At 36.8% G+C, this 27,212-nt stretch overlaps 1 protein-coding gene across 13 annotated transcripts in view; it reads left to right on the top strand.

Moving 5' to 3' along the window:
* LOC109057072 (microtubule-associated protein 2-like) overlaps positions 1-27,212 on the top strand; it is a 109,624-nt gene that overhangs the window by 45,330 nt on the left and 37,082 nt on the right. For 12 of the 13 annotated variants that reach the window (XM_042731712.1, XM_042731714.1, XM_042731715.1 and 9 more), the window contains 2 exons: positions 11,956-12,031; positions 23,508-23,754. In XM_042731712.1, the coding sequence (XP_042587646.1) occupies positions 23,541-23,754 (214 nt within the window). In that variant the 5' untranslated portion in view covers positions 11,956-12,031; positions 23,508-23,540. Of the gene's footprint in view, positions 1-11,955; positions 12,032-23,507; positions 23,755-27,212 lie in introns of those variants that run through there. The other variant, XM_042731728.1, reaches the window with a different exon arrangement.

The raw sequence follows: 27,212 nt of genomic DNA on the forward strand, positions 1-27,212 counted from the left end.
TATATATATATATATATATATATATATATATATATATATATATATATACTTCTGCATCATGCCAGTAGGCCAGTGAAGCCCAGGATTTATTAATAATTAATAATTTAATCAGTTAGTAATTCAGACGCACATCTTAATTACATTATATCTATCTATCTATCTATCTATCTATCTATATAGATATAGATATAGATATATGTGTGTATATATATATATATATGTATATATATATATATATATGTATATAGATATAGATATATGTGTGTATATATATATATATATATATATATATATATGTATGTATATGTGTATATATATACAGTGGGTACGGAAAGTATTCAGAGCCCCTTAAATTTTTCACTCTTTGTTATATTGCAGCCATTTGTTAAATCATTTAAGTTAATTTTTTTTCCTCATTAATGTAAACACAGCAGCCCATATTGACAGAAAAACACAGAATTGTTGACATTTTTGCAGATTTATTAAAAAAGAAAAATTTAAATATCACATGGTCCTAAGTATTCAGACCCTTTGCTGTGACACTCATATATTTAACTCAGGTGCTGTCCATCTCTTCTGATCATCCTTGAGATGGTTCTACACCTTCATTTGAGTCCAGCTGTGTTTGATTATACTGTTTGGACTTGATTTGGAAAGCCACACACCTGTCTATATAAGACCTTACAGCTCACAGTGCATGCCAGAGCAAATGAGAATCATGAGGTCAAAGGAACTGCCTGAAGAGCTCAGAGACAGAATTGTGGCAAGGCACAGATCTGGCCAAGGTTACAAAAAAATTTCTGCTCCACTTAAGGTTCCTAAGAGCACTGTGGCCTCCATAATCCTTAAATGGAAGACGTTTGGGACGACCAGAACCTTTCCTAGAGCTGGCCGTCCGGCCAAACTGAGCTATCGAGGAGAAGAGCCTTGGTGAGAGAGGTAAAGAAGAACCAAAAGATCACTGTGGCTGAGCTCCAGAGATGCAGTCGGGAGATGGGAGAAAGTCGTAGAAAGTCAACCATCACTGCAGCCCTCCACCAGTCGGGGCTTTATGGCAGAGTGGCCCGACGGAACCTCAGACTGGGCCGAAGGTTCACCTTCCAACAAGACAATGACCCTAAGCACACAGCTAAAATAAGGAAGGAGTGGCTTCACAACAACTCCGTGACTGTTCGTGAATGGCCCAGCCAGAGCTCTGACTTAAACCCAATTGAGCATCTCTGGAGAGACCTGAAAATGGCTGTCCACCAACGTTTACCATCCAACCTGACAGAACTGGAGAGGATCTCCAAGGAGGAATGGCAGAGGATCCCCAAATCCAGGTGTGAAAAACGTGTTGCATCCGCATCTCCCAAAAAGACTCATGGCTGTATTAGATCAAAAGGGTGCTTCTACTAAATACTGAGCAAAGGGTCTGAATACTTAGGACCATGTGATATTTCAGTTTTTCTTTTTTAATAAATCTGCAAAAATGTCAACAATTCTGTGTTTTTCTGTCAGTATGGGGTGCTGTGTGTACATTAATGAGGAAAAAAAATGAAGTTAAATGGTTTTAGCAAATGGCTGCAATATAACAAAGAGTGAAAAATTTAAGGGGCTCTGAATACTTTCCGTACTCACTGTTTATATATATATATATATATATATATATATATATATATATATATATATATATATACACACACGTATTCTGTATCTACATACAGTATTCATTATATAATTTTTTAAATGATTAATTTCTGTTTAATATATCTGTAGATGTGTACATTTGTTAACAGTTTTTATCAATCGAATTGATCATTCTTTTCATACAAATTACAAATCATGCAAATAATTTTACACAAATCACAAACTTTTATGTACCATTTGTCCAAACGCAACAAACAAGACTCTGTAATTTGTCATTCTATCAAATGAACATGGTGTATTTTCGATCGGCTCTAAACTGAGAACTATTCGGTTTATCATACACTCAACACAAGAAATGCGGTTTTCCTAATCGTTTACACATTTATCACAATTGCTTCAGAGTAATACAGTTTTTCTTGGTCGATTTGACACATTTCTTCAAACTCAGGTCACCGTTCTCAAAACAGTTAACACAGTGATCGGAACACTTTGTAAATGTCCTAAACAGTTTGTACATTTACATTAATTTCATACAAATTACAAATCAAATTAGGAGCAGCTGTGGCCTTATGGTTAGAAAGTTGGACTTGTAACCTGAAGGTCGCAGGTCCGAGTCTCGGTGCTGGCAGGAGTTGTAGGTGGGTGGGGAGTGAATTAACAGCGCCTTCCACCCCAAACACAAAACCCATAACTGAACTTCACCAAAGCAATGAACCCAAACCCTATCCCCTGGCCCGCTGCGCTGGATATAGCTGACCACTGCTACGGTGTGTGTTCATGGTGTGTTCACTTCTCACTGCTGTGTGCGTGCACTTGGATGGGTTAAATGCAGAGCACCAATTCCGAGTATGGGTTACCATACCTGGCAAATGTCACGACTTTCACTTTCAAATCATGCAAATCATTTTCTCAAAACAATGTGCACAAAACTCTCAAATGTTTTCATAATAGTTAATACAACCAACCAATACTTCAAAATATCTGAAAAAAGGTTTTACACAAATCACAAGCTTTTATGTACCGTTTGTCCAAACACACACACACACACACAAAATAAACTCTAAGTAATTTGTCATTCGATCAACTGAACATGGTATATTTTCGATTGGCCCAAAACTGATAACTATTTGGATAATTATACACACAACACAGGAAATGCAGTTTTCCTAATTGTTTACACATTGATCACAATTGCTTCCTTTAGAGGGGGGGGGGGGGGGCAACTTTAGTCCTCCTGGGACAACTTCTGTTATTTACAGTAAATGTCCAAACATTTTTCAGAATTCAATCAGATAATTCAGGTGGACAATCAGGAGAATTTTTGACATGGTGGTCCAAAACAACATCAACAACAAAAAAAAAAAAAAAAAAATAAATTAATATATCAATACAAAAAAAAAAAAAATCAAAACTCAATAATTAAAAAAAACAATAAACATGTATTTTCATTAGCATATTTGTGCATCTACAGCTGAATGTGTTTTATAACCAATAGAGAACACACCTACAGAGTTGATGTTAATATTACTTCTTTGCTAATTGTTTTGAGAACAAATACATTTAATTGGAGAAAAGTGTCAAATCTATTGAAATTTTTTTTTTATATGCGGGTGAATTTAATTATTTACATTTACATTTATTATTTATTTTTTGGGGGTGATCATTATTTATAAAAATGATAATTTTCATGTTCTTTTCTATACAGTAGCTTCATATGCACTAATTATTCATTGATAAGAAGATAATATTTCTAATATAATCATATAATATTTATAATATTTCGGCCCAAGAGCATTACATTTACATTTACATTTAGTCATTTAGCAGACGCTTTTATCCAAAGCGACTTACAAATGAGGACAATGGAAGCAATCAAAAACAACAAAAGAGCAATGATATATAAGTGCTATAACAAGTCTCAGATATAACTGGTTGGAAGACCTGCCAAGAGAGCATTGCAATAGTCTAGCCTGGTCAGAACAAGAGCTTGAACAAGGAGTTGTGCAGCATGTTCTGAAAGAAAGGGCCTGATCTTCTTGAAAGAGCAGCTTTCAAATTAGATATGGCATCTGTGTCACACTTTGGATGCCAGTCATAATTTCATTTCAGAGCTGGTCTTTTGCTGTAGCAGAGGTGAAGATTATCAGTAAATAATAACTTGGCTTTATTCGAGAAATAGACTGACATTTGGTTTGGACTTGAAATATAGTGCAAAAGATGTATAGACTACATTTATGGTGCTTTTTGCACATCCAGCCATTGCACATTAAATACTGTTATGCCACCAATCTGTATGAGTTGCAGTAATCACTCTGTAGTTGCACTGGAGGACTGACTGATCTCAGAATCTCCCTAGAGACCATTTTGTTGCCGAAGTGTTGAGGAAGGGATATTGACGAGAGTTCTTGATTTATATTTTTGTTGAACTCCATCTTTTTTTCTTTGCCCATCCCTTTACAAATCTTTGTGGTCATGACAGAAAGCATGTGTCATATGCAACGTGACCTTTTCTCATCCATTTATCCGTGTCCCTCAGCACCCCGCAGTGTCTGTGCTGAATAAAGTCATGATACAGGTGACTGTAGTCTTCATGCATCATGCCAGAATGCCAGTGAAGCACAGGAGGAGCGTTTCGTCTGCTGTCTGTCTCCTCTCCTGCAGTGTTGTAATGGCAGAAGGCTGCCTGCCATCAGTGGCTAGATGCAGGAACCAACTGCAATCCTCAGTGACACCAAATGCAGCACTGAAACACAGTCTAGTCTGAAATTTATAGAAAAATGCAGCAATTACATTTATCAATGCATAATATTAATAATTAATAATTTCATCAGTGATGAGTAACTGTCATGTGTATAAGAAAAAACACTGGTGCAAAGAGTTGTTAGACATTGAGACATTCTAAGTAATGTTAGTCTGTTGTTACACATCGTTCATGTTTTCTTTTGCCTATTGTCATTTGTAAATACAGTAAAAATACAAGTTTTGAGTTTGATTGTTTTTGTGGAGTATTTTCACGGCTGCCACTGCAGCACAGACATTAGACTTCCAGTCATTCCCTGCTGGATATGAGTCCTGTGAAGAAAGAAGTGCATGTGCTTTGTTTGTGCATTGAGTAAATGATGACAGATTTTTCGTTTTGGGGTTGAACTATCCCTTTAAATATGCTTGCTTTATGTGAAAAATAAAAAAAATGTATTAAGAGCATCTGCAAGATGTCAAACATTAACTGATGGGTGCATGTTTTTATGTTGCTGTGTCATGCCATGTGTCAGTTATGATATATTAAAACGCTTCTCAGTGCGATAGAAGCATGTAAAGAGACAGAATTGTTTACTTGGCAGGCACACAGACTCTTTCATTGGGAGGCACTGCAGCAGGGAAAGCAATGATGTAATGCCCAAAAGGGTGGGATTGGTCACCCCCTTCTTCTCTGTCTGGCAGGGGCAGAAAAGACAGACAGGGAGGGCACGGTTCTCAACCTGCTGCCTGGGAGAGACTGATGCTCTATTAGCCATCGTGGATACTATAGTCACAGCTACCGCTCATGTCAGGAACTCAGTGAACTCCATGTATAATGGCATACCAGGTTCTGCAATGTGATCCTGCTTAGTTATTCAGTGCATTCCATGAAATTATAGTGTGAACAGTTTCAGGTCATTCCCATACTTGTATTCCATACTTGAATATAAAACCTCAGCTGCTTGACTTTGTAAATGCTTAAATTGTGAGAATTATAACTGTATTATTTTTTTTCTTCTGTAGAACATTATATATATATATATATATATATATATATATATATATATATATATATATATATATATATATATAATTTCAGATATTTGTCAGTTTTGACAATGTGTAATTACTGCATTTTGCCTTTTAAAGTAATATGGATTATGCAAAATAACAGAAAACAGAAAAGTCAAATTTGTTTTTAAATCTCGTTGTTAAATCCATGAATTGGAGAAACAGAATGAGAATTTTCTCTCAGACCAACTGAGAAGTTTTGTCTCTCATCTCACCCCTTTAAAGGATCACAGCTAAAAATGTTAAAGGTAAAATTAAATTAAATAAAATAATCCTGATAAACTGTACTTTGTCCATTTAAATAATATTTTGTTGGAATTCTGCCTATTAAGACAACAATCCCACATTCTCTTGATTAATCAACAACTCAGATGTGATGTTTATTATCCCTCACTTGTTAGCAAATAATTATTCTTTAATAGAAGAAAACTGTCTCCGGCTTTATAACCAAGCCTTCATCTGCCAGACAGAGACAGGCATTTTGAAAATCTCATAATTTAGATATTAGGAAAGCCCATAGCTCAGATAATATTACAATATAATGAAAGATAAATCCAAACTACATCAAATGAGATTGTCATTTTTATTAGTATCTTTACAAGAGGGTGAAATGAAATCACTGTCTTTGAGAAAAATAATAAGGCTGTTTAATAATGGTTTAGTGATATCTTTATTATGATCGCAATTTTCTGATGCAGTGAGGTCTTTTAAAGTATGTTTAAGAATACAATGCAATCTTCACAATGAAAAACTAGTCCTATATTTTTTGTTCTTTTTAATGGATGTCCTCACTTGGTTTGGCTCAAAAAAGAAGAAAGAAAAAAGTTGCATGATGGCATGCAAAAATGTCCCCACTACCTGACAGATGCCACTAAAAATAGTTGTCCTGAAGAATCACACCTGTCTCTCTGACTGCCCTAGGCTTTGTAAACAGCAAATCAGCTGCACTCAGCCAATCAGAAATGCTTTAAATCATTTTGCATATTAAGGTTTGCAGATAGTGGTCATTGGATGTCAGGATAGAGTTCTTTAAAGACAACATGAAAATCAAAATGGACCTTACTTATTTTCTTCAAGGAATAGTTTGGAATAGTTTTGGAAGGGATGAAGATGTAAATGAACAGATTTGGAGAAATTTAGCATTACATGATCACTTGCTCTCCAATGGATCCTCTGCAGAGAATGGGTGCCGTCAGAATGAGAGTCTAAGCAGCAGAGAAAAACATCACAATAATCCACAAGTAATTCACATGACTCCAGTCCATCAATTAAAGTTTGGTAAAGTGAAAAAGTTTGTAAGAAACAAATCCATCATTAAAGCATTTTAACAATAGATTTTCACTTCCACCCAAAATACCAGTCCATAATCCATAATAACACTTTCTCAAATAGAAAAAGTCCAAAAATCCACCTCCTTTAGCTTGTAATTTTTTTTTTTGTTGATCTGTGCATGTTTCTCTTAACTTTTTGATTGGAGAAAGCAATATTATGGATAGAAGACTCATATTATAGCTGGAAGCAACAGTTTTACGTTAAAAACATCTTAACTGATGGACTGGAGACGTGCAAGGCACATTTTGATTACTGAGATGATTTATCAGCTGTTTTTAAACTGGATTTTACGGCATAAATAAATTTCAAAATGCACCAGGTATGTGCTGGAAGTGTTTTCTCCTAGCAGATGCTGAACTGAATTATAAATGAGAGCGAATAATGGAGGGAGACCCACTCTATCAGGTTTGATTTTTGTTTCTAGACATTTTCTCTGAACATGTTCTCTCAGTCAGGAAGACGACAAGCAGATGAGCCCTAGATCAGGAAGTTATCTCAAAGCTGTTAGGTGTCTTCAGAGACTACACTCTTCTATAATGCCATTTTTGACTAAACTATTGTGGTATAATGGAATCCAAATCACCAAATCACTTCTGACAAATAAAGTTGAAGAGCAGTAAGAGAGAGAACATAATGAAACGCATGTTCTGGAGTGCATAAAGAACGTCTGTTGGACGTGTCGTGTTCATGGGGTGAGATAGCAGTTCAGCAGAAGCATATTTATGCCATCTGCCAGTCTTCCTGCTTTAAACATGCAGATCTGCTCTGAATATTCAGCCATAACGCAACTCTGCTGTCATGTGTTTTCACTCTGGCTTCTGCCTTTTTCAGGTTTTTGAATACTGTGTTTAATTTGGAGTTTGTCCAAGTTAATGCAGTTATTTTTTTCTCTCTCTCTTTCTCTTTTTGGGTTGTGTAGTCACTGAGTTTAGTCGAGGGAGGCACAGGACTAATTTAGACACGGCTTGCTCTGAAAATCACATAATGACATCCTGAAAAGAAAGCACAATGGCCACACCAGAGCCTGTGGTTAACACAGATCTTTTCCAAACAACACTGGGGCCACCCTCCTCCTGCTCACTGTCCTCCCCTGCCTTCACTGCTTAGTATGCAGGGTCCAAAATTAACACTCACCTAGTGCCAATACCAGTAAGAATTGGGTTTGGCAAGTAAATTAAAGTGACCAGTAATATTACAAAGGATCTGCAATGTAATACTGTACATGCACTGCAAATAATAATAATATTATCTAAAATAATATAAACTAAATATTTTGTTATACAGTGGTGGCCAAAATTATTATAACACTAATTTTTTCACCAGCCAAAAAATGGTTTTAAGTCATATAACAATTCCACGGGGTTGGGTACGCACTGGAGGCTGCTGGAGGACTGGGACAAGGAAGGCCTCCAGGGCAGATCAGGGAGCTCGGGAGGCCATGACGGAGAAGGGAACTCAGGAGGCCATGTTGGAGCAGGTACTCCAGGAGGCCATGGTGGAGTAGGGAGTTTGGGTGGCCATGGAAGAGCAGGGAGCTCGGGAGGCCCTGGTGGATCAGGCAGTTCAGGAGACCATGTCCGAGGCCGTGGCCCCAGCCCCCACCCCGGCTTCTTTGGCTGGAGCCCTACAACCCCCCCGGAGCCCTCCCTGGGCTTAACTGGGGATCTGGAGCCCTCCCTGGGCTTAACGAGGCTAAATTCGGAGACATGAGACCTCACTGGGCAAAACTCGTGAACAGGAGCCCTGACTGGGCTAGACTCGGGGACTGGATCCAACATGGGAGTGAGCTCTGGGGCTAGAGCCGCCTTTTCTTCCTCAGGTTTCTTCTTTGATTGCAGGGCAAACAAGATAACTGAGAAGAGCTAGAGCCCCGGCCCCCATCTTGTGCACCTTCTACAGAGGCACCATTGAGAGCATCCTGACTAGCTACATCACTGTGTGGTATGGCGCCTGCAATCTCTGCTAAGACGGAGATTCTGCTTTCCTTGGACATGACAACCTATTTTCACAAATATATATGACTCGGCCTGGAGGACCATGTAAGTCTACAGAGCCTCTCTACAAATCAGCATGGTTTATGTTATCATTACTAACTTTTAATATTCAGTCCACATTCACAAGTGTAAAACGAGAATGGCATAACCTCATGAAAAAAGAAAACACACAAAAATCCCAGTTGCTGCAGTTCTTGCATTCCTCTGTGGTTTGCTCGTCAATAGTGCAGTATTGCGATATTGCGGTTATCGCGACAGTCCTAGGTAAAACAAGGAAACATTCATTTTGCCATTAATTGTAATAATCCAGTGAGATTTCTGTTTGCACAAGGAGTCTTACAACAGCCAGTGCTCTACACATCATCATCCAGTCTGTCTGGAATGACAAACTGAAACAGACTAAATACAGAAGAACTGTGGCAACGTCTCCATGAAACCTACCTGCAAAGCTACAGAACATACATTATACATTTTTGTAATTTATTTTATATGACTTATTTAATACACACACACACACACACACACACACACACACACACACACACACACACACACACACACACACACACACACACACACACACACACACACACACACACACACACACACTATATTTAATGTTTTATAAAAAAAATATAAATAATATGCATAAAAAAATGCAACAACAACAAAAAAACTTTTCTCAGTTTAGTTGCCATTACAATGTGGAACAAAGTACTTTTTTGTTATGTACTCATGTTTTCAGTTTGTACGCATGACAGTTGTTTACTTGTGTGTGTTGGTGTGTGTTAGGGATGGGATTAAATCCCATCTGCTGCAGCAGTATGTCAGTTTACTGGTTCTGGGACCCGTGTGGGGCTCTCTGTGCTGTGAGGGTGAAATTACTCTGTCTCAGTGGAGTTCTCAGTGTGAACATGCCACGAATGGCACACATGCTCATGCAGTGTGAGTCACTGTGTGGAGCGTCTGCATATTATCTGGTGGCAGAGAGGAAAACGTGGCATTTTCCACCTCATATCCCCTGAAGCGCAAGCAGAAAGTCAGAACTCTGTTGCGCTGACCCACCAGGACAGGATACATACTGTAGATAGATGGATAAATAGGGGTACATTTAGACCTGCTATTTGTATTATTTTGCTAAGTTATTGAACATTTTTACACTAAATCATATTAATAACATTGTTAAACATAATCTGTTTTTTTTTCATATCATGCATTATAATGTTATAATGCCTAAATTCACTTGTTGCATTTTAAATGGTTGATCTTTAGTGTTTTTATTTCAAAATAGCATACAATTTTAAAAGAATAGTTTACCCAAAAATGAAAATTTGCTGAGACTGTGCTCACCCTCAGGCCATCCAAGTTGTAGATGTGTTTGTTTCTTCATTGGGACAGATTTGGAGCAATTTAGCAATACTGTACGTCACTTGCTCACCAATGGAACATCTGCAGTGAATGGGTGCCATCAGAATGAGAGTCCAAACAGCTGATAAAAACATCATGTCTCCAGTCCATCAATTCATGTCTTGTGAAGTGAAAATATGTGTTTTTATGAAAAAAATCCATTATTACAATGTTTCAACTTAAAAAGGTAACTTTTCAACTTAAAATGGCCAAAAAAGTCATAAAAACATATCCTAAATTCCTAAAAACATATCCTTCATCCGTCCATGCAAACCTAGACTGATGCCATCTTTGCACCACTGCAGTGCTATTTTATAGGGTAAATGGACACCAGTACACTGGTTAGTATATCCATCTTTTCTCTTCAAGCTTGTCTAGGCTAGTTATTACTGTAGACATTCTTTATAACTCTATCACTCACACAAACAGTTTCAAAAGCCAGTGGGAAAATGGAGTTGTACAGGTTTATCTGGAACCAAAGCTGCAGTCATAAGTACATTATGCTCCATAATAAAGCCATGTTGAAGCAGCTGTGAATGGAGTTAAGCAGAGATGACTGTTGTGTCAGAGCCGCTGTCAAACGCTGATAACTGGAGCTCTTTATTTAGTTCAGGCCTGTGGAGATGTTCTCTTGTGCCTCAATCAGAGACTTGTGTATGCCCACGAATGGCTTACAGAATGATGCACTGAAAATCTTTGTCAGGCTTTCTTTATGGCCATGGAGTGTGTGAAGGAGATAAATGCTGTTTAAAAACCTATTGAACTGTTTATGTTCTATAGAGGGAATTTTCTACTAAGGGAGCATATTAAATCAAAAGTTCTGTCACGAAACTCTAGATGGCACAGTCCGATATGTCTAACTCAATCTGACATAATGACATGATTATCACACGGCACAGCTGATAGGTTCTTTTTGTATCAGCGGCCAATGAGCTTGTTGCTCAATATTCAAATACTTGGCTAGTGCTTGCTGTAGCAGCTGCAGTGCGCTTCAGAAACCCTCCACTTTCCCCAGCTCCACCTGTATAGGTTTGCTGCAGGGTGATTCATGTATCCTATACTGTATAATGTAACATCATTTTACATGCTTACAGCAGCATGTTGTGGATGTATTGATAGTAGAAAGTCTCCATACTTGCTCTGCCGCAGCAGCAGCAGCGTAGCAAATCTGTTCCGCCAAAACCAAACACATTAACATTGTCATGTACGTTATCACGCTAAACCTTCCGAGAGTTGTCATGATAGAAATTTAAATGTGACTGGTTTTTAATTTTAGGTAAAATAACAGATATTGGGTTAAATAACACATTTTTATTTGTATTAACTATTAGTTTGAGTTTTATAAAACAGTACATTTTCAATACTGGTAATAAGAAAGGTTTCTTAAGCAGAAAATTAGCATGGAAGGATCATGTGACAATGAAAACTGGAGCTGAAAATTCAAGCATGATAAGCATACTGGCTGTGTAGGCAAAGAAAGAGAATTATGGTTTTTGTATTCTGTAGGTGTACCATTCAACACTAATATGTGTGCTGTAATAAAGGCATGTCTCTGTGGTTTGTCCAGGTGTGTGTGTGTGTCATACACAGTTGAATGCTGATTGCCTAGGTTGTGATCTCATTAAAGAGCTAATGAGCTCATACTGTGTGTTAGTAACACATACTCCCATGTGTTCTTTCTTGCACATTTATACAGATAGTTTCTTCATCAGTAACACCTTTAATTATTATGTATATATTTGGAAGCTAATAGAATTGTTTCTTTGATCTGATCTGTTTGCAGGTGCTTGTCCACAGGGCCCTGAAGCTGACTTCTAAATACGCCACCAATCATCACTGGAGTACCACCACCTAGACAGGTACCAACCAATCCCTGCAGTACATCTGTAGCATGACCAATCACAACAGACCTTATTATGGCTCCTCTTACATGAACATGTGGCATAAATGCCATATGAACCACCTCTGAACTTTGATTCATCCCAGTTTGCCTCTGTTTTAAGCAGTAAAACCAAATTCCCTTTAAGGCAGTCCACTTGATGGTCATCTTGGTAGGGGATTGTAGGCAATATTACCCAAAAGGCATGCATGGTTGCACACAAATAGCATATCATCCAGGTACCCTTTGCATACTAGTGATTTCAGAAGTACTAGTTCTGTTCTTGCATAACGTTTAGGATGCAAACAGCAATGGACACCCTCAGCCACTACACTCCACCTCCATATTTTGGTGAAGTGATTCCACAGAGGTGATAGCTGTCGATAATATGGTGAAATCTGCGCTCATGAGGACCCTTTATAATCATAAAATGACTTATGGACATCACAGAAATGTTTAAGTGAAAGTCATAAGATTGCAAGTCCATATAAATGGGCCATTTTGGATAGGGCCCTATAAGTCAGGGTGCACAGGATTTTATCAGTCCACTAGGAAACAGTCTCGTGTTTATAAGTTCCCAGGCTGCTACAGTGTTGTATCTGATTACAGATTATTTTGCCCTTAAATGTCATATAAAAGAAAACAAAGTATGATTGGTAGCTTAACATGTTTCCCAGACGGCTTTATCCTGTCTGATGTCTAGTTTACACTGCACTAATTCTGTGTTTATTGGATCAGCCCTGAAAAGCTGATAGTACAAAAATGAATTTTGTCCCTTTTTTTCTTAAAAAAAATAAAAAAATAAAATAAAATCTGGGTTACACTTACAAAGGAAGTGAACTATTTCAGTTTTCTTTTTGGTATTATGTACATAGATAGATATAATTCAAAATTTTTGTTTTTACTGAACAAAAGCAACATCTAATAGTTTTAGCTTGTTAATAATAACAGCATAACCGCTTCATTGAACAAAAGCAATATTTAATAGTTTTAGCATGTTAATAATAACAGCATAGCCACAAGACATAAACAGCATGAATATGAACATTTTAATCTTTTTCTTGTAAAGCTATATCCAATTTTACAACTTCTTTGCCATGACCGTTGCCAACGTCAAAAACCCTAAAACCACTGTAAAAAATCCAAAAGCTTCAAATGTGAGATTTTAAATCCTCTATATATGGGCCCTATTCACTGACATTTAATTTCCTCACTGGGCACGAGTTGATATATATATATATATTTTTTTTTTTCGTGGTAATCAACATCATGCCACAAATGTTGTTGATTGTAGTGAACCTAGAATATTCTTTCAAGTGGCCGGCTGCAATGTGGAGCAGACTATGATTATCAAAAGTCTGGTTTCACGAAACTGCCTTAGATCTACATCCAAAAACCTTATAACCCTGAAATGTAATAGAGTTTCTGTTGTAGTTACAGTAACAGATTGAGGTGAAGAAAATGTTTTAAGTCTCCAGCACACAGGAGCTGTGAGTGGGCTGAGCGGGAAGCAGAGAGCCCTTCAAGCTGTTGATGAGCGTGACGCACACCCGCGAAATACCAAAACAAAAGCCAGTTAATAAGCAGTGCTTTGCTTTTCTCTCTGCTTCTGTTTTCAAGTGAAGCTGCAGCAGAAGAGCTTTTCATTAGCCTTCCTCTCCCTGCTTTTGAATGCACATCGGGCCCTCTGAGAGATGGAAAAAGGCGAAGGCTCTTCCGATCGGTCTAATGAATGTTTACACGTTCGTGTTGATGGGTAGGACGTGGCTTGGCGGGTCGATGTTCACATGTGTGGACGCCCACACTGAGACGTGTGAAAGAGATGAAATTCCTGTCTTTTTTTTCTCTCGCTCAATTGACTAAAACACGTGCAGCTGATGATTTTATAGATGTTTGCACATATGTGTCTGAGTATTTACATGTTGAAATACGTGCATGCTTGTTTACAGAATGCATGTGACAAATCTTCGGCAATAAAAAAAAGATTACCAAAATGCTAATCTTGTAATATTTTGGATTAAGCCATCAGTTTTTGTTTTATGAGTCAGCCATGAGTCACACTTCAGAGGATATTCCAGGCTGTGTGAATGAAGATTTAAAACTAATTTGGCATCTATACACAACATAATTTAATTAAACTCTTTCTTCCTTTCTCCATTTTCGCTAGTGTATAACCCTCGCCACCGCACTAGGATCCATATCAAGACCGTAGGCAGTGCAGAGCAGTGCATAGTGTCACGACCACACTTATGCAAGCTTGTTTTGAACAGGTTTCACAGCAGATGTGTAATCTACTGTAGCCTGCAGGCTGTAATTGCATGTGTAAGATGCTATAGCAGTATCATTCGTATCGCAGATTCGAATAATCCCACTGTGAATTTTTAAACTACTTGAGCTCCCGCAGCAAACAATAATAAGTTTACATTTTAAAACTAGGAAATTTTTCCAGAGGGAAAACAAAATTATAAGACACTTGTTACTCTCCCGTGATGAGTCGTATGCAAGTTATAGATTAGTGATGTTACTGTTATTCAATAAATCCCAAAGGAATGTGCAGGATTCTAATGGAATTATCTTAAAGCATTCAAACAAATCATAAAGGATCCTTTAAACATCTGCTAATTCTGTACAAAATTCTGTATAAATACACTGGAAATGGGACTTTCAGATTAAAAAGGATTTTAGTTGTTTGGTTATCCCATTAGGATCCTCAAGGAAGACATGAAATGACATTCAGAACCCATTTTCACTTCTGTAATGTCACGTATTTCCAAGTGAGAATAAGGATTACGTATGAATTTGTACTGTAGGACAGGTCTTAATTTTATCTATTAGGAGGAGTTTATTGGATTGTGAAAAGTGGGATTTCCTTATCAAAACTTTGGCCAGACCAGAATGTAGTTTACAGTGGATTGAGACGGTCCTGAAACTGACAGCAGGTGATACACAAACTTTTAAAATTATTTGAGTAAAAAAGTTTATTTGAGAGCATCTAGATACAGTATATCTCAGTTTAACTTTTTTTTAAATCTCTTTTTCAATTTGACTGTTTGCTATTGTTGTTGCAACTTACACTATTAACATTAATCAGCATTAAATTAGTGTGTACTTGATCTTGATGGCAAGATTTAAGAATAGGTGCATTACCTACAACAGTTCTCTAAAATAATGCCAAAAATGCTGATTGGCTATTGGTTAATAATTTTTCCCACCTGCATGGTCTATATGACATCAGCCGAAACAAACAAAAAAAGTTTGAGTTCAATCATTTTTTTTTCTTTGCACAATGAAGTGCAGGATGAAATTATGATTTACTATAATTTTTTTGAGAAAAGATACAGATAACAAACTTCCAAACAAAAAAACACTGACACTGTGGGTAAGCCTTCTACACACAGTGTAGAAGCACAAGAAAAGTTTGACTGGATATTGAATGTCCAGTTTGGTAGATCGAATTTCTCACAGATACTATGACAGTCTTGAGTAAATAATTCAAGATGAAACGGTACTTCATCTGTGTTTCAATGGAACATGGTGTATCGCTCTTTATGCTGCCTGCTCCTCTTTGGCTGACAGACATCCTCTTTATAGAAATAAAACCCACAGATTTGTATTCACTTCTTCCTGTAACAAATAAAAAGACCCATAAAAACCTGTATCAGTGTCCTCGTTTTGCAACACTGTGCAGTAACACCCGAGGACAGTTCTCAGTCCACATCTAACATAGTCCAGTTGCTGTTCTGTCTCCCTTTTGGAGTGTGTATGTGTGAGCTGAGAGCTCTGCAATGCAGCCGCAGTGGAGTGAGCCAGGTATCCGTACGGAGAGAGGAAGAGTGGGGGACGGAATGAAGGATAGTACCTATTTAACCTGCAGTTAGAAGCAACTGCCAGCATACTCTTGATGTGGATTACTTTCTGTGTGCAAAAGTTCTTCGGTGCTTGTCTTGGCAAGCTGAGTGTTTTTAACCACTTGATTTGGAATGTGGCAAAAACCCATGCATTAGTAGCGATGCATGCAATCTGGCTGACAGTTTGACTTTTTGCATTGGTGATGTGAAAAAATCTGACTTTTAAGGTCCGACAGTACTGCACTGACATCACCCTGTAAAAGTATACCTTTGTAACCTTATCTGCTTCTAAAGGATACAGTTCACTCAAAAATTTTAATTCTGTCATCATTTGTTCACCATCACTTTCTTTTGCATACAATGTGTTCATTGTTGTTTTTGACCCCATTGACTTTAATTATATGGACAAATGCAGTAGTTTCTTCTGTTCCAAAGATGAAAAAAAAAAAAAAAACAAGAATGTTTCTTTTCGGGTAAACAATCCTTTTAGGGTTACTTATTAGTACCACTTAAGGGTACTGTCCAGTGACAAATATTGTCCCCCTGAAGGTAATCCCCCCCCCCCCAATTTGTCCATTTTAACCTCTTTTAAACATTTTGTCAGCTGCAAAATGGTCCTACACTCTTAAAGGTTTCAAAGGGGGAGGTTTGCAGTAATAGAAGAACAATTTTGAGTTTCCCAACAAACCTTTAAATAAACAGTTCTTAAAAAGACTTTTTTCTTCTTAATTCTGGAATGTACTATACAACTTTTAAAATCAAAGGTATTTTAAAACTCAAGGCATCCTACATGATTTTGTAAATGGTTGCAGAGAAAACCGTCCATCACACACTAAATGAATGAGGATCACACATAAACAGACTTTTCAAATCATGCTGAAAACAACTTCTGTGTGACTCATTTGTAGGAGGCACATGACAAATGAAAACAATGTGTTCTAAAATCAGATCAAAGAATCAAGAATGACTGATGTCCTCTAACTTATTAGAATCAAATTCTGAAGCTAAAAAATCTGTTTCTTTACCCATCATACACTTTGTGATTTTCTGTGAATTGTAAACTGTCCAAAGTCATAAATCATAAAGTGTAGGTTTTACAGAACATTCTAATAATCTGAAGAATTCTTTTTATTGTTATAGAATAACTTTTTTATGCAATGGAAAGGTTCCATGGATGTTAAAATTCTTCACGGAACCACCAATACCAGTAAAGAAACCTTTATTTTTAAGAATGTCGGAATTAGTGAATGCACCCTATATGCATTGCCATATGAATTCTACTGCATATTTTTGCTTGCATATTTGTCATGCACTTGAATAGCTTTGAAATGGTGTATAAAAGGGTTTAAACAAGGGTTTAAGTGAGGATTTCTACTGTCGTGTGGGTTCGGATTTAATGTTCATCCAGACACAGTTGCTTTTTTCATTTATTCAAATAGTGTTTACTGTCAGTACGTGCCACATTCCAAGGATTAATCCCAGCTGCGGTGGTGCGCCTATTCAAATTTGGGATCTATCATGAGTTATTTTGAACTTTTGGAATAGAAAAGTTAAAGTCTTTGAATGTCAATGCAAATGTTCATCTTCTTCTGGGGCAATTTAATGCCATCCCCAGTAGGGAGTTCTGACAGCATGAACAAAATCCCTACCAAAACAGTTTGGGGCATTGACTTCACAGCTTTACAGACACCCCTAAAGGTTGCAGGGTTTGGATAGGGTGCACATATCACACTGTCTGCTCAGGGACATGTGAGTGCCAGGGGCGTAGATGTCTGCCAACTGGCTCTGGTTCACCCAGGGAGAGTTTGAGATTTTTTTCCTGCTTCCCTTTCTGGGAAAAAAGAAGGTCAGAGCTGTCACTTCCATCTGGGTTGAAAGAAATGGCTCGTCTGACTGCCATCTTCTCTCAGCCAATTAGAGCGTGCTCCTAAGTGCCACACTTCATCCACCAATCACAGCTGGGTCTGTGTGGGGGGCATGGGGTTCAATTTTAGCATGGCACCAGCTACAGGCGGATTATAAGCTACAAGTTCTCTTTATTTACTGCGACAACTGCATCAGCGGATGATATGAATCATTTAGGTTCAAATTGATTAACTTTTTTTTGTTTTTGTTCTATTTTTAGAAGTAACACTTAGTTTGGGGGTTGTTTGAGGACAGTGTAACATCATGTCCTGTCCTTGACTTAATCTCTGTGCTGGGGTCCAGCAGACAGGTTGGCTTCCTGTGGTGCTTATTTCCCAGAATGCACCACAAAGCTCACAACCCAGTTTCTGCAGAAGTTCACTTCCACGCATTAGCCCGGCCTGCCAAGAATGGAGAAAGTGATGTGACTGTCTTTTCATAGATGTCCACTTCATCAGCAATCCATCCATCTCTCTTTGCTTGTACAGGAAGTGGCCCTGCAGTGCTGCGACAGCTAAGAGTAAATTCAAATACGCAGAGAGTCATAAACAGATGCTTGTGATGCTGTTTTCTCTATTCCAGCTCAGTTTTTGTGGATTTATAATGGATTTGTGGACAATAAACAAATGACATATGGCTTTAGTTTGATCTGAATTGTGGAATGAGATACAGCTCAATTGTTTGAGTTATGTTCATTTTTGATTGCTTTGGCAAAATCACTTTTAACGTAAATGTGTTCAATCGTGGGCATCTTGGAAACGCCCTGGGCAGCTGCTTTTTGTCTAGGCAATGGTTATATAAGTATAGCTCCTATTTGTTTATATGGGGAAAGGCTGAAATCTCTCCAAAACTGTTGGCTAAACATCAAATTGGTAATAAAATCGGACTAAAATATTATGTATTTTGCTTCTAAAGCTGAAATCATTTCAGGTCAGTCCTGCCAATAGAATGCTGCAGTGATGATGTATTTTTGTAAGCCAACCCAGAAGTAGTCATGGTTCCTGGTCCCCTCGACAAAAACCCAACAGAATTTTTCAGAAAGTGAGCTTGTTTGTTCACCATGGCAGTCTTCACAAATGAACACAAGTTGAATAAAAAGTGAGACTACTTTGTGCTTATTTTATCCACAAACGTTTTAGCACTTAAGCAAAAATCTATCAAAAAAACTTTATGACTTTATGAAGATAGAACAGGAAGTGCTAAAATGCTAACTTGTTTCTGGATTTTGGCCTACAAAAATGTTACTACCACAAGACAATGCCTTTAACAATAAGACGATTGGTTCTTGGGCTAAAATGCAGGACATTGTTTCTTACTTCTTTTAATTTTTCCTCTGGTCTATCTTGTTTCCTAATCTAACTTTATAATAGACCTGGCACTGTATACTGTGAATATTGTTGGCTCTGTGACAGGTTGCTTATGCTCATCTATTGGAAGTTGCTTTGGATAAAAACATCTGCTAAATGCATAGATGTAAATGTTTTGCTGCGTTGAAAGGTTTCTCCCATTCATTTTCTACAAGTGGTCCATTTGCTCCTAGTCTTTGGTTCCAGTAAGTCATCACAGTTGTTTTGGGAGCAGTACTCTGGACCTGCCTTCTGCATCTTTGCTGGTAGGTTGGATTTGTTGGCTGGCCTAATGCCTGGTACTTTCCCAGTGCCCAGCATACGTTCTCTAGATCAAAATCATGAGAAGCCTGGCACTCAGACTTGGTACTGTGCCCAGTGTACCACACCTGCTATCGCTTCAGTATCTATTCAAACACCCTCAAGCTTATTGAGTGTTACTGCCATTTCTGTCCACCAGAGTGTGCTGTTTTTCAGATGAATATTTCACTGATGCTGGTACTGTAATGTGCTCAGTTTATGCCTTGTTGCAGTGAGATTGACAAAATTGTGTATTTGTGAGTGTGCCAGTGTATCTAAAGGATTGATGCTGCTCTAAAAGTGACCTTGATCATGTACAGACTTTGAGGTGAGAGAGAAAGAGAGAGTGACATTGAGCTGTCCTGTTTACTGTTTTTTTTTCTATGAGGAGTGCTTTCTCTGAATCCGACATTGCCAAATAAAAATAGAGTCCTTGTCAGTCTGCAGTAAATAACTAGAGTCACTAAAGCAGAAGTCTTCAGTTGTTGTGAATGTCCTTGTCTTTCTCTGTCACTTTTGGAGACACTTTCACAGATACAGTGATTTGCAGTGACAAAGTCATTTATTTTTAGTGTGATTTGATGATATGAGATGACATGACCAGCAGTGGCCATTGGGGATATGATGTGGGTGTGTCCAGTGATGGAAGAAAATTGAGAAATTTTAATTTTATGCATATGATTTGGTACTACCAATGGGAGTGAAGACAAATAATAGAGTTAAATATTACAGGTACATATTCATTCATTCATTCATTCATTCATTCATTCATTCATTCATGTCATTTCATTCAATAAATAATTTTGGTAATGCTTTACAGTAAGGTTCATTTTTTTATCATAAACTGAAAAAAAAAACAATACTTTGATAGCATTCACTAATGTTAATTTCTATAAGTAATAATGCATTTTAACATTTCATTTTGTATAAATAACAATACATTTACTAATGCTAATTAAATGAGCTTTAATTTAAAGTACAATTTATTTATTTATTTTCCTAGTGAAGCTTGTCTGTTTAAAAAGTAATCTCCTCAATGCTAGCATGCTGTGGTTGATTGCATGTTGCTGTGTGGTTGCTAATCAGTTTACTTGCCCAAGTCAAGAGTCCACCTTCCAAATTTTTTTTAATTTTATTTTTTTTGGCTGGTGCCATGTTTTACAGTTTGAGCTGTGTTTTTAAACATTCAAGATTTTCTTTTCATATTTTTTCAAACTTTGTGGAATAGTTTTCAACTCCACATATATATATATGAAACATTTTTGGTGCAGAGTGCCAGTGGGGATGCTGCATTAGATTGAATTTTTAGTGCTAGGTTTAATGCTTTCCCACGATTCCCCAGTTAATCAAGATCTCAGCGGGGTTCTGTCATGACTGTGACACCACCGATACCCAGCAAGATTTCATACTGTAATCTCAGTGTATCTGGCCTCCAGCAGATAAGTTTGCTGTGAGACGATTAGAAATTTAGCATATATGACAGTGATGATATGGACGAGTCACTCGTGTGAGTCTTTGGCATTGCCCTTGTCAATTGCAGCTGACTTCTACAAGTTAAATTAAGATAAATGTCTTACATCTGAGAATTAATGTCACTAATCTGCAACATTACTGTACATTCAGAACATCTGTATAACTTAAAGGTGCTATAAATGCTTTTGCATTGAATGCAACACATAAGAAGTCCCATTCTAACCTAAAAAAGGGCAAAAAGGTCAAAACCATTACAATCAGAAACAGCTAAAATTTTACATTTAATTTGTATGGTTTATTTTTGTATTATTTTTATCCTTTATTTTAATATTTTTATGTGTGTGTGCGTGTATATATATATATATATATATATATATATATATATATATATATATATATATATATATATATGTTTTATTATATATTTAATTTACAATTTTTTAGGCAAATTCTTGTCACTTAAAATGGCTTCAATGTAAGTCTGTGGGTTCTTTTGCCCAACTTGTGGTCTACTTAGTAATATCACACCCTTTTTCATCAAACCACATGATTTCATGTAATTTTACATGCTGAAATGCAATACTTAGGATTTGGCGATTTGGCCAAATCCCTATGTAACCCTATATATGAGCAAAGTGATGCTTGCCTTAGCAACATCAGTAAATTAAAGTAACATGATACCTAATTTTGGATTACATAGCCTTTTCCTTCCACCAGGAATCATAGGGGTTTGCAGTCAGGCAGAAACTTTTCCTATAATCAACAAGTTGCAATAATCCTAAAAGCCTCGAGAAAGACCCTTATAACACCGAGTGAGGGATTGAGATTGAAAGGGAGCGAGAGGGAAGGAAGGCATCCTCCCTCGAGGAGTTACTGTCAGTCAGAGAGAAGGAATGAGTTGTGGCTGATTAAAGCCTTCATTAGCAGCACAGACAGACTCCCCTCCACCAGCACACACTCAACAACCCCATGGAGCAATTAAGATATCGTGAACATCTCTGGTGGCCCAAAGTCATCTGAAAATCCACTTCAGGGCAAAACTGAGAGAGAGAGAGAGTGGGCAAGAGATAGAGGGCAGAGTTTGGACACTACAAATTAAGATTTACAAGCTACTGCCGCACTTTCAAACTTCAGATTTAATTGCTGGCACACTGAGATGCCTGTCTCGCCCTCTCTTTCTCATTCTTTCTTTCTTATTTATGGAGGGTAAATGCCCTTGTTGTGGATACATTGTATGCCCATGTACCTTGCATAGCTGACAGGAGATGGTGACATTTGCAGTAACCCACCAAATTCAGTGGAAACACATGTTCTGTCAAGTGTATCATCAAAATACAGGCTGCTCTTCCGTCCTTCACCCTCATTTTTCATATATGTTGTGACAGGTGAGGAAGATGTGAAGAAAGTGCACTTCACACTGACACACTGCTGTCCTTTTTCAAAGAATCTGCTGTCAGAGTGTGTTTTTTCAATGTAGTGCAAATCATATATGGCACCTACCAGTGATGTCTGGCCCTGTTTGCAGCTTAACAATCACCTGTGTAGGAAGGAAGGGACTGACGTGTAAAGTTAATAACCAGTTTTTGTTTTTATGTGTTGTTTAGGGACAGGTTAATTGGAAATGGATTATACCAATATAATGTACTGCCATGGAAAAATTCAAGTGATGGCATAGCAGTCCTGGTTATTAGGATAACGAATAACAGCGTTTCTTTATCATATTACAATTTTACTTAGTATTTGATAGGACTGCAAAATTTTGCAATTTTTTTTACACTTTTTTTTGTATATTTGTAATGATTTTAAAATAATTGTAAACATTGATTATACTTAATAATATATATTTTATATAACATATAATATTACATTATACAATTGTTAATGATTATATACAGTTCAAATATTTGGGGTTGGTAAGGTTTGGTAAAGCTACATTTTTATGATCAAAATACTCTAAAAACTGTAGCATTGTGAAATATTAAATATCTTCTTTTTTTAATATATTTTAAAATGTAATTTATTCCTGTGATGGCAAAACTGAATTTTCAGCAGCAATTTCTTCAGTCTTCAGTGTCACATGATCCTTCAGAAATAATTTTAATATGCTGATTTGGTGTCCAAGAAACATTTCTTATAATTATCAATGTTGAAAACAGTTATGTTTTTGTGATGACCATATATGATATGTCTTTTTTCAGGGTTCTTTGATGAAAAGAAATTTTGATAAATTTAATGCTTTCTTTGTTGACTTAAAGTATTAGTTTCTTAAAAGAAGAAGAAAAAAAAACTTACTATATTTAATATGCCAAATAATAAATTCTCTGAATTTAACATGTAATGTGATCAGGTCATAATGCACTATAATATTGTCTATCTTTATTGTTAATATATTTTATACACTGCCTTCTGATATATACAGCATGCATGGTGCAGTATTTAGTTAGTATAAATATTATATTTTCTGAATATACCTTCTTTCTCTGACACTTTTACATAAAGTAGATGATGAATGTTGATTGACTTTAAATATCCAGTGTTCATTCTGTTCAGTCAGTGTATTTTTCGCATTTTTCTGATCATTCAGGACTAAGGAGTGACCCCTTCCCCTCTGGTTCAGATGGCAGACGGTCGGCAGCCCGAGGACAGCGGCCCCCAGTGGTCATCTCCGGGAGCCCAGGGCTCATCCTCCCCAGGTGGGCATGGAGAGAACGGCTTCTCTTCTACCTACAGGACTTGTCAGCCTGGCGGTGCCCACTCTGGTTCTGCCGCCTCCTACACTAAAGAGAACGGCTTCAACGGAGACCTCACCTCTGGACACGCTGTGACTGCTGGTGAGAAGCAGAAAATGCCTTTCACATAAGCTTCTGTCCACAGAAACCCCATGACTAATGACTTCAATCAGTGCTAGATGATTAGCTTTTGACTTCAGATTTTTTACACAGCAATTGAAGTGAACGTTGTTAAGGATTTCCTTTCCAAGTTGTCATATGATAGAGGTCAAATAGTCTCGTCTGGGCAGACGTGTGACTTGCGGCATAGCGTCTGGTCCTTATTGCTGTTATTTCTGGCCAAGAATTGCCCACTTAGACAGGAAGAGGCTGCAAGACTGTGAGTGTGTGTGTATATATATATATATATATATATATATATATATATATATATATGTATAGGTGTGTATTTTCATACATATATATGTTCAGGGGCAGTGTTTCTTAAATTAAACTACAATAATAGACCAGCATGGAGAAAATAATCAGATAATCAGATTGAAACTTTTGATTACAGCCAGCAGTTGACATTTTTTGTACAATGTGCACAGATCAGACAGACAGTGTGTCCACTGGGTGTGCCGTTTGAGGCTGAAACTAGAGGTCAAGAGGTCAAAAGCAAAAAAAAAAAAAACAAATTGTATCCCATTATTTTAATTTAATTTTTTTTTGCATAAGCGAGGGAGTAATATGGTTGCAAACTTGCTGGAGGCTCAACATGTCTGGAATGTTGTAATAGATATAATAGTTATAATAGATACTGTAGTTCAGAGCAGCCAAACTACATATTATCCACAGATGGTTTATCTTAATATTTCATAAAAAAATCTCCCTGCGTTCCATCGTGCATGACAGCTATTAATGTAAAGTGAAAGAAAAGACATAATTAGCCAAGAGTGAACAATTATGTCTGGTTTTTCCCATTGCAATGATAGACTAGGGTTAATAACAGTGTGTTGCAATTTTAAATGTCATGGTATCATACACTTCCACTTATGTCTCCAAAGCAGTTTAATCTTGTTTTTGGAGACCAGAGAGTATAGACGACTCTGGCATGAGGAATTAAGTTAGGCCAGAGCTTTTCTGTCTGGGTATTTGTGAGGCCTCAGGGGTGTACAAGGAAGAAAATGAGGTGGTGCTTCTCTCATATCAGCACAAAAAATGTAAAAGGAAAGATTGCAGGGATACTGAACAAAGGTCTGGCAGAGTAAATTGCAGGGGAGCAGCTGCCATGGCAACCCTCTGATAGTGAGAGCTGCTGCTGTGAACCTGCGCGGGGGGGAGGGAGGGCTGCTGTTAATTACCCCTCTAATGATGGATCATAAATGCCTATTACACACGCACACAAACAATACCGGCGTTGCTGTACATTTTTAAGTGTGTACATGTACACACAGGTGCAAAACATGTGCCATTACAGGCATTTAACAAAGAATCTTACAAATGTTTCACCCCAAAATCAATGTTCCGAAATGTTTTTTTTTCTTTATTTAATTAATACTTTTATTCAACAAGTATATATTAAATTAATCAAAAGTAATAGTAAAGACATTTGTAAATTTACAAAAGACTTCTATTTTAAATAAATCATGTTCTTTTGAACTTTCTATTGATCAAATAATGCTGAAAAAACAAACATAATAAGCAACTATTTTCAACATTGTTTCATTTTTTCAAAAAAAAAAATCTGCATTTTAGAATGATTTCTGAAGGATCATGTGACACTGAAGACTGGAGTAATGGCTGATGAAAACTGTAATAATATTTCACAATATTACTTTTTATATTTTGATTAAATGAATCTAGCCTTGGTGAGCATAACAGATTTCTTTCAATAACACTGAAAAACCTTTGCCAACTAAAAACTGTTGAATGGTAGTGCATGAATATCATTCTTATATTATGAATATTAAGATGAATTAGCTTTGTCCAGTATAATTAATCACACTGATTTTACCCCAAAAGCACATAAGAAAATCATGTTAAATTTTTCATACTAAAGTAGGCAGAGTTGGAAAGTAATTAATTACATTTACTTCTGTTACTGTAACTGAGTAGCTTTTTTGTGTACTTCTACTTCTTAAAGTATTTTTTAAAATCTGTAATTTTACTTTTACTTAAGTATATATGTACTTTGCTACATTTTAAAACACAATCTCTCCCTGGAAACTACTGAAGTAAATAATGGGCAGGAGGGCAAAGTGGCACTAAAATCACAAGAAAGATGCAGATTGACAAAACAGATGTTAGTGGTGCAGACACCGCTGAAAACCAAACCCTGTCGTATTCTGCTGAAGTTGAATTCAAAGGAAATGAAGTGAAGCACTAGCCATATTTAAGCTCTATTATGCAGTGTAAACTGTGTTTGCTTAGGGAGATCAAACTAGCAGCTTATAAAATCTTGACAAGACATCAATCCTTCACAAGCATGTAGAGGTAAGATAAATACTTGCATCGTTGCATTGGTGGTTAAAATTAAGCTTTGACAGTTTAGCAAAAGGGTTTGCACTAATTAGCCAAAAAGACAGTGGTGCAGGGTGTACAATATATATCATCTGCAATAATATTGTAATTGTTGTTTTAACAATGTGCGTTTTCACATTATCAGTATTTTGCCAAAAACCAAACAAAACACTCCTACAGAGTGCCGTGAAATCTAGTAGATTAGACTAGTGCGCGTTCTTTCACTGCGTGATTCAGTCTGTTACAATGCATTTAGAATGATCACAAAATTAAAGACATAGGGGCAGAAAATGTATATATTTATATTATTTCATATAGTAAATAAGTATCACACGAAGAGTGCCATTTTTCGTCCAAAAATCAGCATGATTACATATAGATTTTTTTCAACAGTTCAATAAACAAGAAGTTAATTAAGAGTCTTATGTTTTGGACACTATATTTCCTGTTTTTGCTCTATTTCGACAACAAAAATAATCCCAAACACAGCCACAGCACTGTTCTGTGTCTCTGAGCAACATGATAGTGTTTCGTTCCTGAATGATTCACTTATTAGCAGTGACTTGATGCCACCTACTGGTGGTTTTAATTTCACATTTAAAAGGATCTTTTAATTTTTTATTTTTTTTTTTATTTTTTTTATTTAAAATGAGCATTCAACACTTTATATCTTATATATCAAAACATTATTTCTGCATGTGTAACTGCAGGTTAAATATATTCCTGTCCTGCATTAAACAGTGTGTAAACATCTAAATATCACTTCAGATGCAGCTTCTGTGTTTCCTCTGAACTGCAAATATGAATTTAGTTGATACTGATTTAATTTGCCTGGTAACAGCCCAAATATCTTATTATTCTAAATAACTGATTGCTTTAATTAAAAATAACTAGTTTTAGATGTATAGGCCTTTTCTGGGGTGTCAGACTCAGTTCCTGGAGGGCCTGCAGAGTTTAGTTCTAACCCTGCTCCAACACACATACCATGTAGTTTTCAAATAACCCTAAATGATTAGATTAGCTGGATCAGATGTGTTTAATTAGGTTTATATCTAAAC

This window comes from Cyprinus carpio, chromosome B9 (assembly GCF_018340385.1).
Source record: "Cyprinus carpio isolate SPL01 chromosome B9, ASM1834038v1, whole genome shotgun sequence".
In the NCBI taxonomy this organism is placed as follows: domain Eukaryota; kingdom Metazoa; phylum Chordata; class Actinopteri; order Cypriniformes; family Cyprinidae; genus Cyprinus; species Cyprinus carpio.